Source organism: Mus pahari, chromosome 12 (assembly GCF_900095145.1).
Source record: "Mus pahari chromosome 12, PAHARI_EIJ_v1.1, whole genome shotgun sequence".
In the NCBI taxonomy this organism is placed as follows: Eukaryota; Metazoa; Chordata; class Mammalia; order Rodentia; family Muridae; genus Mus; species Mus pahari.
In genome coordinates this window covers 24,545,366-24,557,842 of record NC_034601.1, presented here as the reverse complement: position 1 = coordinate 24,557,842, position 12,477 = coordinate 24,545,366, and the positions used below count along the sequence as shown (strand labels likewise).

The following is a 12,477-nucleotide window of genomic DNA, read 5'->3' as shown; positions in this document are numbered from 1 at the left end:
TTTCTCATCTTTAAGTATCAAAAATATTCTCTCTCTCTCTCTCTCTCTCTCTCTCTCTCTCTCTCTCTCTCTCTCTCCAGCTTTATTTACCTCATACAAGCTGGTGATCTCTGACCAAATGTCTTTAGTGAAGGCCTCATACAATCACCAGGTCCAAATAATTATCCACCGTGCACAGGCCTTTCAACATGGTTCTTCCACAATTAGCTCCAGTCCACAGCAACCCAAAGGCAACTTCTGATCTTCTTAGAATCCTTACTTTCATTACTGTGGCCTGCCCTCTGCTCAGGCTCCAAGCCAGGGACCACGAAGCTGTTTTGGTTCTTTCCTCTACTCTGTGATTGGCTGATAGAAAATTCTCTCGATTTTTGCATCATCTTAACCTTCCTATTCCTTGACCGTCCTCTCTATTTCCACTTGATCTGCTGTACTTACAGACCCATCACCTTTAGCTATGACTTTTGTGATCACTTCCCAGCTATCCATCCACCCACTACCCTCACAAGACTTTCACTTATTTCTTGTATCCTGGGCAGAAAATTTTGTCTTACAAGTAGTTTGTAATATTACTCTAGAAACCGAAGCAGCTAACCATCTCCCTGACACTCGATACCAGGGCCTACAGAAGAAAATTAAACATTTAACTGCACCACACTTGGGTTCTCTATGATCAAGCATCTGCCTAGGCCTTATGGCTTCGCTCTCCCTACATCCCATACTCTACAACTACACAGCTTTCTCTTTTATAAATGTCCTTTCCCAACCTACTTGAATAATACAGTATTTATAATATGACACTTTACATATTTGGTTACATGTTGCTCTCCTCTTCTAAAATACAGAGCTCTCAACAACCAGCACCTTTGCTTGTCTTGTGTTCCCAATGCCTGGGCTGATTTGCTGTCATAGTAGGCTCCTGATGAAGTTCCGTGACACATGAGAGTGTAGGAGTGATTAGCACGGGGCAGGCGCTCCACCCCACAAAGTAAGATCAATTCTTCTTCCTACAGGAGAAAGCATTCCTGTCACTAAAACTCCACTATCCCAGACAGCTAGCTCTGCACCCTGGAAGATGCAGTCTGAAGCAGATCCCAGGCGACATGTTCTCTTCTGTGGTACTGAGGTCATCCAGGCCAATGCAGCTGGCTCCGGGACCGTGAGAGCCGTGGTCCTACAGACAGGTGAGCGTCTTCTGGGTAGGTCGTTTGTAATGATGCCTGCCTGCATAGTGTGTCTAGTACCTTAAATGTATTATTGGGCCAGGACCAACTGCTGGATAGCACAACAAATACATGTCAGTCTGTGTATTTTAAGTGTTGACTTGCTGATCGAAGGCGGCCTGTGCGTCTCAGTAAATATAGCGACACATACTGCCATAACCACTGTTTTTGTGCTTTGCAGTTTATAAACTCTTTCTGAAGACCAAGCTAGCAGTAAAGATGCTCATCGCCTGCCCCCTCCGTTGTGTACACAAAGAGTCTGAAACTTCATAAGCCGAGTGGACAGTTGCAGAATGATAAGCTAATATCCGAGAAATCTGGGTTAGAAACTCAGCATTTCTGAGCAGTTCATTCCATGTCGGAAAGAAAGAAAGTTCATTCCATGTAGGCAGAAAGAAACTAAAAATGTAGTAGTGAAAGCTATTAGAAAAATGAGTTTATCAGTTTTTACTATGTCACTTTGTTTTACTTCAAGCAAAGGATCCTCTCTCTCTCTCTCTCTCTCTCTCTCTCTCTGTGTGTGTGTGTGTGTGTGTGTGTGTGTGTGTGAGCACATTTACATGGTCACATCTCTCTGCCCTGGGTATGGCTCCCATCTCTGGTATGCACTGAAGCTGGAAGTAGAGGGGAAGAAAGCCAGGGAGAATACTAGGCTCTGAGGAAGGTGATGCTATTCCTGTCTAGCCTGATGTACTGTTCTAGGTATCTAACATTGTATTTAGGTTTAAGCTTTAGGTTTCTCAGCCTTTCAAATGCTACAGCCATTTAGTACAGTTCCTCACGTTGGGGTGACCTCCCAACCATAAAGTTATTTTCATTGCTACTTCATAACTGTAATTTTGCTGCTGTTAAGAATTGTAATGTCAATACTTCTGGAGATAGAGGTTTGCCAAAGGGGACTGTGACCCACAAACACCGCTCTAGAGAAAACCAAGGCGATGTAGATGTTGAGATCACCAGTAGTAACGTTTGTTATCCTGAAAATGTGGGACATCTGTTTGTCGTTTCAGGATTCAACACTGCAAAGGGGGACCTCGTGAGATCTATCCTGTACCCCAAGCCCATGAACTTCAAGCTCTACAGGGATGCCATCAGGTTCCTCCTTTGCCTTGTAGGGACGGCCACCATTGGCATGGTCTATACTCTGTGTGTCTATGTGCTCAGTGGGGTAAGCTGCCTTTGTATTCACACACACACACACACACACACACACACACACACACACACATACGCACATGCACACGCATATACACTCACACACATGTGCACACTCACACACACTTGCACATGCACACACATACACACTCACACACATACACACTCATTTTATTCTACATATTTTATTGCTATATGTTGACCTTATTTCTATATTTTGGCCTTATTCAAGGATGTGGTTTGCAAACAAACGTCAAACAAGCCAAAGTGCCAAAGCCTGCTTCCAGGGACCCAGACGCACCTCTGAGCAATTGTTTGCTCGGTTCTGCGATAGCAATGAGATCATGTGGGACAGTGGGGGAACAGTTTGTTTACTGAAATGCCAGCATGATCCTATTCTTGCACACGTCCCCATGCTTTAGGCTTCTTCCATATTTAGTTTGAAAAGTGAAATGTTTCGTAAGAGTAGCATTTTTGTAGCTATCAGATGAAGATCTCCAAATGAAACCAGATAGCACACACAGAGCTGTTCACTGCAGATTTAATTCTAATGACTGGACACTTTCTTTTCCAGGAACCTCCTGAGGAGGTGGTAAGGAAAGCCCTGGATGTTATCACCATTGCAGTGCCTCCCGCTCTCCCTGCCGCCCTGACCACGGGCATCATCTATGCCCAGAGGAGGCTGAAAAAGAAGGGCATATTCTGCATTAGCCCCCAGAGGATCAATGTTTGTGGACAGTTAAACCTCGTCTGCTTCGACAAGGTATGTGTCTTTCATCTTCAGTCCCAGGTCCATTCATCACTGTCATGGGAATGGATAGATGCTCTTCTCTTTAGTGAGGCAGAAGTAATGGGCAGGTTACAGGCATCTGACCTTATTTTATCTCTGGTTGTGTGTGCCAGTGTGATCTGCGAAATGAATTTTCTGACCCTGAGCTTTTGAAAAGAGGGAGTAGAAATTGAATCAGTGAATCTTTTAGGGTCCTTTCAGCTGTGAGAATTTATGAAAGACAATGGATCAAAATATACTCTGTTTCATGCAGTCAAAACCTTCACACAGAAACACACACACACACACACACACACACACACACACACACGTACACAATACATGCATACACACATGAACTTTAAATGGTTTATAATGTTTTCAAATGTATCCCAGCACTTAGACCATTGCCTGGCAACTGAGTCAATGCTTGATAAGTATTAATTGAATTATGGAATTAGGAACATTAAAAAAAGCTTATTAAACTATGTGTTAATATAAGACTCTTGCCGACAATACAGCCACAGGGTGTACCCTCCACTCTGTTCTCGGGTCAGTACATGCTTCAGATTAACTACTGGATGTTTGCCACCCCTGCCAACCAGCCTCTCACTTGAGTTCTTTTCTGTGTGTTTGTTTATGTCACATACATTGAGTAGGGGACAGAAGTGAATTCAAAGTCCTGTTAGAGGACTGCATAGAAACAGCAGCAGCATAAGAAGGAGAGCAAAGGCCACCATGGCACCAGGACAGCGCAAGACAATATGGTTCTAATATAGGGCAGGATGCCAACATTAGAAGAGCCTGTAAGTAAACCTTGAATGGCTAATCGACATGTTTTTATGTTTCTTCAAGCAACAGGGAATAACTGGAGCCTCTGTTGTCCTCAGTTTCTTTTAATTAATGTTTTTTTTTTATTTGAGGGGGAGTAAAGTAAATATAAAATAAAATTTGCCATGTCAAACATTTGAGGTCCAGTGCACTAACACTTAAGTACGTGCTCACTGTTCTGTGACTGTCATTGTCATCCATTTTAAGAACCATCTTCATCCTCCTCTGTGGAAAATGTGTAGCCAGTAAGCAGTGCATGGAAAACTGGGAACACCGAGGGCATGGAAACTGCGCTTTATCAATAGTGGAGAGGCAGAAGTGCACCATGACCAGCGCAGCATCACTAGGAAGAACGGTTTCCTTACTGATGTCATACTGTGAGTTTGAAAACAGAGCCAGGAACAGAAGAGATAATTGCAACATAGGCCTGAACAAAACAATGAACGGTGGCCTTGAGTCTGTTTCCTCATCATTGTTAGCGCCCACTGTGGCCTCGACATTAAACAAATTGCTTCCTATTACTTTATTTATTATGTCAGACAGGTCTGTGTGATTATGATCATGTTGTAGATAAGGGTTTCAGTGTTGAAGGGATTATGGGAATTTTTTCCACTCACACAGATGGTATTTCAACTTAGCATGAGTTCTTTTTTTTTTTTTTNGAGAGAGAGAGAGAGAGAGAGAGAGAGAGAGAGAGAGAGAGAGAGAGAGAGAAGGAAGAGAAAAGAAAGAAAAAAACTAAAAAAAATCAGATGGTAGGCTATTTTTTTAGTCTTCTATGCAGTGCTTTGTTGGTAAAATTTTGACTCTATTATTCAGTTTTGATGATATTTGTCTTTTAAGCTCCTACTATGAAAATAAGGATCCACCCTTTTTTTCTTTTAACTGTCTTACCAAGGCCTCTTTCTTCCTTCCATCTGTCATCAGATATGCAACACAGTCTCCTAGCGTGACTGGAGACACTCTGTTCTTTTTACCACAGAGGTCACAGAGGTTTGTGACCAATTCGAGGTTGTCATGTTTGAATTCATTGTAATGTCTTTCTTAGAACCCGTATGTCCACTTTATTGTGGTCTTCCTTAAAGGAACAATGTTGGTAATACCTTTCGGATGCGTATTTCTCTATTAAGTGTACTGTAGTGCCTTCACTACTGCCCGAGCAGATCTTCCATGTACTCCAAAGGCTTACTTCTGTTTAGACAGGCACCTTAACGAAGGGAGGCTTGGATCCTTGGGGAGTTGTACCCTGTGACCAGAATGGGTGAGTACTCTGAACTAACCACACTGTGACGTCTGTGACTTGCCTCTTCCCAGAGCCTCATAGCCATCCTCTAAGCTACTAATGGGGACACGTTGGACTTTGGCTTTGTTAAGCAATGCTTGCTGAAGTCTGATCAGTTTATTTCTCCTCTTAGAATTTCCCAGGTCTCTCTGAACATGCGTATTAGCCTGCAGCTCATCCTAGCCTCACCCACAAAGGGAGGAGGTGAGGACGGGTTTGCACACACTCCCTGAGATGAACTTTGCTTTAAGCCTATTTTCCAGAGACGTGACATTGCTATAGTCAGTTGGCTGTAGATCTAGATAGGACAAGACACCATCCTTCATGAAGGTGACCTAGTAGGGAAGGGTGTATCGCTGACTCTGTATCTTGCTTTTCAGGAAGCAGATGCTTATGGAGCAGTAGCTGGTGTACTCTTTTTTCTCAGTACTCGGATTCTGGGAACCTTATTTTCTTCCTGCTGGAGTCTGCTCATCAGGAAAAGAGTCCTTTGTATTGTGGGTCCAGGTTAGGAGTAGGGTGGTAGTGTGTGTGTGTGTGTGTGTGTGTGTGTGTGTGTGTGTAGGTGAAGGGTACAGTGGCCTGTGGTGTTGGCAGCTTTCGACTTGCTGCCTTAGAGCTTGGCAAACCTGGCCCTCTTGTGGTCACATCTGAGTTTGCTTCCAAGTCTACCGATCTCCCCCAGTGTCACCTCCACCGTGGTCAGGACTGGAAGTGTGTATACGTGGCACAGTACTGTTTGAGAATGATGGCATTTCCTTGATACTTGAGCCACAAAGTATTTCTTGCATACAAGGCTCATTGTAGTTCTTTCGGTGATTAAATATTTGAATTCATTCTTTGCAGTCTCATATTGATCGTATTTACCTCCTTCCTTGACTACCCCCTGACCAACATGTCCTTCTCTGCCCACCCAACTTGGTGTCCTGTTTTTTTTCTTTTCTTTTTAAATGCAACAAGTATGATTCGTGATTGTAATTCTTAAACTATGCAGATGACATACATATCCGTAAAGTATATTTTAGGCTGTGCATAGTGGGGTCTTGTAACTTTAGCTATTGAGGACACAGAAGGATAGTAGCCTAGAGGCCTGCCCAGGCTACTGAGCTAGCTCAGAATCCAAAAGATGCTAACACAAGAGGAGGGAGGGTAAGTAGATTCTAATTGGCTCTAAGCCGCAGCTCTTGCCTCTTCATAGGAAGAGACTACTGTCATTCAAATATTCTATCATGTGACAGGTGCTACCAGACAAGGCTGAGGAGGGGCTGGCCTCCTCTAGTGGGGCCAGAGATGAACTCCAAGACTTACTTTCAATTAGTAAGTGAAACTCGTGTACAACATTGGAGTTCTATTTCCATTGATTTTAGATAAAGTCACTTCCAGTGGGAAAGCATGAAGAAAATGTTGGCAATATGGACCCAAGATGCCAGGGTTGGGGAGGAAATACACAGGGTCCTTCCAAGGATAACCTGTGAAGTTTCTAAGAATGAACCCATTCATTCATTTATTTATATGTTTATTGAATGTCTACTGTGGACCAATCATCGTATATATTGGGAGACAGATGCAGAAAATAGGCCCAGCCCCGTAAGACTGATTGAAGATGGTGTGCATCTAACACACCTGGAGTTTGCCCATGATTGGAAGAGAGGTGTCTTAGTCACTGGGGTATGAGCAGACCTCAGAGCAAAGGGTGGTCCTTCTAGTCACTTCCATCTGTGTGGATTAAATGAGTCTGGGAAGAATTAAGGCAAAGTAGGGAAGGGTGCAGGAAACAGCTTCCACAGAGCTGTTCTAGTATTCCTGAACTAAAGGGAAGGCTGGCTAACGTACTGTTGTCCTGTGGAGACTAGGGGAAGTATAGCAATGCACATTAAATCAAAGGCCTCAAGAAGCTCCATTTTTGGCATGAGGAGACAGAGCTGAATCCTTTTCTCTTTTTCTCTCTCAGATTCCAGGCAGTCCACAGCTTTGCCTCAGGCAAAGCTTTGCCTCAGGGTCCACTGTGTGCAGCCATGGCCAGCTGCCACTCTCTGATTCTTCTTGATGGCACCATCCAGGGAGACCCTCTGGACCTGAAAATGTTTGAAGCCACCAAATGGGTAAGTCTCTGACCTTCCGCGAATGCAAAGAGTTTCTTTAATGCCAGCAAAACACAAGCGGTATCATAGCCCTTTAATACTCAACAAACGTGGGGTTTCCAATATGGTATAAAGGGCAAACTAGTCTAAGCCTGGCTTTCTGATCAGAACAGTGTGTATATTGTAGGTTTGCTGGGGGATTGAATGAGACTGTGCCATAAGAATCCTTAGTATACTTGTCAGTGCCAAAGCACTTGGCACCTATTCTAAGTCTAGTAGTTATCAATACAATTATGATTCTATAATTACTTTCTAATTCTACCCTTCTGTGAGCTGGTTTCGGAATTCTCTAGAGCTAATTTGATGAGGTAGTGGTATGTGAATTATTGTGATTGCACTTTTTAAAAAATAATATATTGCATAGATCAAAGAACACATCACAGAATATCCCATAAATATACACAATTATTACTTCTCATTAAAAAGAAGAAAGGCAAAGCATATACGTTCTAGTATATGGGGACCAGCAAACAGTTTTCCATAGTCCTTAGTGTGAGAGCTGCTGCAATCAAGAGTTTTATTTTACTTTATTGACTATTCCTCTGATTTCTGAGACTTAGAGCAGAACTCATCCCAGAATTTTCCCTGAGATTCTAAACTAGTTCCAAGAGCAGATGTTCCTGCAGTATAGGAACCTGGCTCTTCCTGTTCTGGTTTCAGCTCTGCCCTGATTCTCAGCCTCACGAGGTCTTTCTGTGTGTGGGGACCTTGGCTCCCATGGCTGTGGCATGAAGGGGATCAAGCCAGTACAGTGACAGCCATATAAAAGGACAAAGGAGTGCTAATCTGTTCTCAGAAGGAACCATATTCAGAGATAGCCTTTAAGAACTCTCTCTCTCTCTCTGGAATCACTGTGGCTGTGGGCAGAGCTGAGAGGAAGAGAAAACATAATTTGAGCTTCCTCACTGCAGTTAATGTCTCTCCCCGAGGATGTGAGCAGCTCAGGCCCTGAGAACTGTGTGAGCACCTCTGAAGAGATGTCTCTGGAGGTCCACCCTCCTCTGTCTGATGTGGTTGCTTTGCAGTTTCTCGTCCACTCTGGAATATTGCTTCTGTGCCTCTAAGCAGAGGTTACACTTTCCATCCTGAGATTGTGTGTGTGTGTGTGTGTGTGTGTGTGTGTGTGTGTGTGTGTGTCAGCCACCCAATTAGATGGTTACAAAGAACTTTAATATCTTTAGGTAGAAGGTTTCCTTGCCTATAATTTAGAGTCATTATTTCAGTGGTTCCTAGGTGGAAATCATGCATATTGCAAAAATATATCCTGCTCAGTCCACTTTAGACAGATAGGGAACAGCAGGATCAACAGTGACTCTGGGGAAAGAAAGGCTGCGAGTTGCCCGCTCCACACAAAACAAGCCTGGAGATTCATACTCAACATTTGCAAGTTAAGCTCTCCAGAAACAGAGAACGAACCTTTATGCAGCAATTCCAACAGCGAAAGCCAGATAAATTGCATGAATAATTCAGGAGTGCGTGTCCTTCAAGCTCTACCCCTCTCTGTGCCGCCTGCCTTTTGCTTCCTGGAGTAGAAGAAGCCTGATTCTAGCAGCGCAGAAGGAGGCCTGTCAATATACTGAGGAGGTTGAGGGGATCTTTGCAAGAGGGAGACGCAAACTTAGTATCAGCGTGTGAATAAACAAACCCCATACAGTGAACTCTCTCCTTTGTGGAACAGGAAATGACTGCTTCTGGGGTTGACTTCCCTATCAAGGAAATGCTGGCACACACCATGGTAGTGAAGCCTACAGACGTGGTGGGCCAGGTAAGACGCACATGCTGATCTTCCCGTAGCATCCAAACCGGGGGAAACTGCTCTGACCACAGAATTGGAAAGCACATGGATGTGTCTTGAACTGATGACGTAAAAACGCGTTATATTTCTTCTGCATCTGGTAAAACAGGGACTGGGGGTGGGAGGCGGGCAGTTAATTCCCACTATCACTCTGCCAGTACGTGACTCTCCGTTTCCGGTTTGTCAACTAGGTCCCAGCGGAAGGACTCGCAATCGTCCATCAGTTCCCGTTCTCATCAGCACTGCAGAGGATGACGGTCATCGTCCAGGAGATGGGAGGTGGCCGACTGGCGTTCATGAAAGGTGCACCGGAGAGAGTGGCCAGCTTTTGCCTACCTGACACAGGTTGGTTAGCAAATGGTCTTGGGTTACAAATGTGCCATACACATGTTTTTTGTTTCCAGCCAAAGTTGTCCCCACAACACTCTAGATCCAGTTGCCAGCTGGACATCACTTATCGATTGATTCGTGGGTATTCCAAGCTCAGTACTAAAATCAAGTTAAAAAATTTCCCTTTCTGTATTTCCCAGTTTTCCATCATGGAGAATCACCACCCAACACTCGAATCATCCAGTCCTCCATTCCCTATTCCTACCTTATGACTGTTCTGCTATTTCCTGTATTTCTTCATCTGTTTGCTTTCGATAGTCCCCACCAGTGTTCAAATTCCTTTGAGATCACAGATAAATTCTTTGTGATTTGGGCCCCCTATTAAATAAATATTCCCTACTGCGTTGTCCCTCACATCTTGGGCTTCCCTGAGCTGTCTTAGACTCCCCTTCCCCATGTCTGAGCACATCTGGTTCCTCAGTGGCCAGAAAGCACTGTCCTTCCCCCACCTTCCCACCTCCTCCCAGTTAAGTGCAGAAGCCCCCTAAGTACTCTGCAGGGCCAATCTTGATTTTAGCGTTAGTGTTAGTGATCTAAATAGAACCTTAGTGAGCATCTGGAGAATAAAGAGTTTTATGCATTCCTGATTCTTAAATTTTCAAATGTTTCTGTCTCGTTTCGACTTTACTGGATCATAAGGTGTTAGCCTGAACTTTTTTTTCTTCCAAGACAGCATTTCTTTGTGTAGCCCTGGCTGTCCTTGAACTCATTCTGCAGACCAGGCTGGCCCCGAACTCATAGAGATCTGCTTACCTTTGCCTCCCAAGGGCTAGGGTTAAAGGCGTGAACCACCACCACCTGGCTTTATGTAACTCTGCAGAAGGGTGTTTTCTCACGTCAGAGCTGTATTACTGTGAAGAATCTCTACCCATGCTAGCTAAGTAAACATTGCGTAGTAATCTTATGTTTTTGCCTTTTTTGTTTGTTTGTTTGTTTTTTAACAGTACCAACTAGCTTTATTAGTGAACTTCAGATTTACACCACACAGGGTTTCCGAGTCATAGCTCTGGCCTACAAGAAGCTGGAAATGGACTGCCCCACAACTGCCTTGAAGAGGTAAAAAGAGAGGGTTTTCCTGCAGAAGATGGTTTGGAGAGGACAGACATATCTGACTGGGATGGAAGTCAAAGGTTCTGGGTGAGCCCAGCCACACGCCACGCTCAGGTTTTGTGCATAGACACCTCTGAATATGGTGAATAGGGAGTCATACTGCCTGGCCCAAATCACAAAGCTGGTGTGAACACTGTCAGAATATATGAGAATAAGCTGTACAGCATGCAAAACATAAGGTAACCTTAGGGTTTAGTGAAACCAATTATGTGGAAATAACCATTGTTTTAGAGCTTGAAACTGGGGCCCTGGTCCTGACACATACATTGACTAGAAATAATAAAACTTCATGTTTGCTTAGAAACAAAACCTTCTTAATAAGAAATACACAGCTAATGACACAACAAACGTCAATTGTGCTTATGAAATCTAGGTAATATTTACAGAGAAACAGGAAGACCTTCCCAGGGGTCATGCTGGACAAAGTTTTGATGTGTGTAAATAAAAATAAGGGTTCTTAGTTGTGTTGCAGCAATGACAGTTCCACTTTCATCGTTGGGGTTGTGGTTGTGGTGGCTTTTCTGCCATTTGGGGGCATCCTGTTAATTTTGCCTTAAATGACATTTCTAGGTTTTTGTTTTGTTTACTTTTTTCAGTCACTACTATTTATGTTTTTGTAGGGTTAATCAAGCCTCATTTCAGTTTTTTCTTTTAGAGCCCCACACACTTATTTTCAAATTCATCCGATACAGCAAGTAGATTAGTCTTTAGTTGTGACTATACTTTCACCTCTTCCCTTAGCATCTTAGAATTTATATGTGCTGTTATCTGCACATATTATCTGCAAAACTTCCCCCTTTATAGGAGTTAAAAGGAAGAAGGAAACAGTTTATTATAAAAATAGTAGGTTAATAAATTTTTAGCTGACACCAGTAAAACAAAGGGAACAGGTTGGGGGCTCAGGAGATGGCTCAGCTGGGAAAGAACTTGCCTTGCAAATACAAGGACCAGAGTTCAATCTCAGGAATCATTAGAAATGTGAGGCTTGGTGGCCTGTGTTTGTGATCACACTGATGGAGAGGCACAGAAGGAAGGTCCCTGGGCTGACTGGCTGGCTAGCCTAGCCTAGGTAGAAAGCTCTTGGACAGTCCTCTATATGTACCCTCACACCCACAAACACATACACACATACCCCATACAAAAACACAGTCACACACACAAATATACACACACCCCATACACACACATACACACCCTCACACATACATACTCATACACACACATACACACACACACCCCATACACACCCTCCTACATACACCCCTACATACTCATACACACATACTCTCACACACACATACACATACACACACACATACACACCCTCTCACATACATACCCCATTCACACACACATACACACTCACACACACCCTCACTCACACACACATTCTCACACACACATACATACACACACGCACCCCATATACACATACACACATACAATCACACACACACACACACACTCACAACTTACTCACATGTTCACACACACAGGCACACACACAGGCACCCACTCACGCATGCATACACACGCACCCCATATACACATACACACATACAATCACACATATACACACACACTCAGAACTTACTCACATGTTCACATACACAGGCACACACACAGGCACCCACTCACGCACGCACACACACACACACACACACACACACACACACACACACACACACTGAACAATTGCTCAAATCTTAGAGTAGATACCATGAGGCTACAGTGGCTTCCTGCTATGTAATGTGTGCTATGCAATACAGCCAGCCTCATTGCCT

The 12,477-nt window shown here is 43.7% G+C and overlaps 1 protein-coding gene across 4 annotated transcripts in view; it reads left to right on the top strand.

The window, feature by feature from the left end:
- Positions 1-12,477, top strand: part of Atp13a4 (ATPase 13A4) — a 132,103-nt gene that overhangs the window by 83,766 nt on the left and 35,860 nt on the right. For all 4 annotated transcript variants that reach the window (XM_029544772.1, XM_029544773.1, XM_029544775.1 and 1 more), the window contains 8 exons: positions 1,011-1,181; positions 2,231-2,388; positions 2,950-3,138; positions 5,175-5,236; positions 7,209-7,359; positions 9,077-9,163; positions 9,385-9,538; positions 10,528-10,639. In XM_029544772.1, coding sequence (XP_029400632.1) covers positions 1,011-1,181; positions 2,231-2,388; positions 2,950-3,138; positions 5,175-5,236; positions 7,209-7,359; positions 9,077-9,163; positions 9,385-9,538; positions 10,528-10,639 — 1,084 coding nt within the window. The remainder of the gene's footprint in view (positions 1-1,010; positions 1,182-2,230; positions 2,389-2,949; positions 3,139-5,174; positions 5,237-7,208; positions 7,360-9,076; positions 9,164-9,384; positions 9,539-10,527; positions 10,640-12,477) is intronic.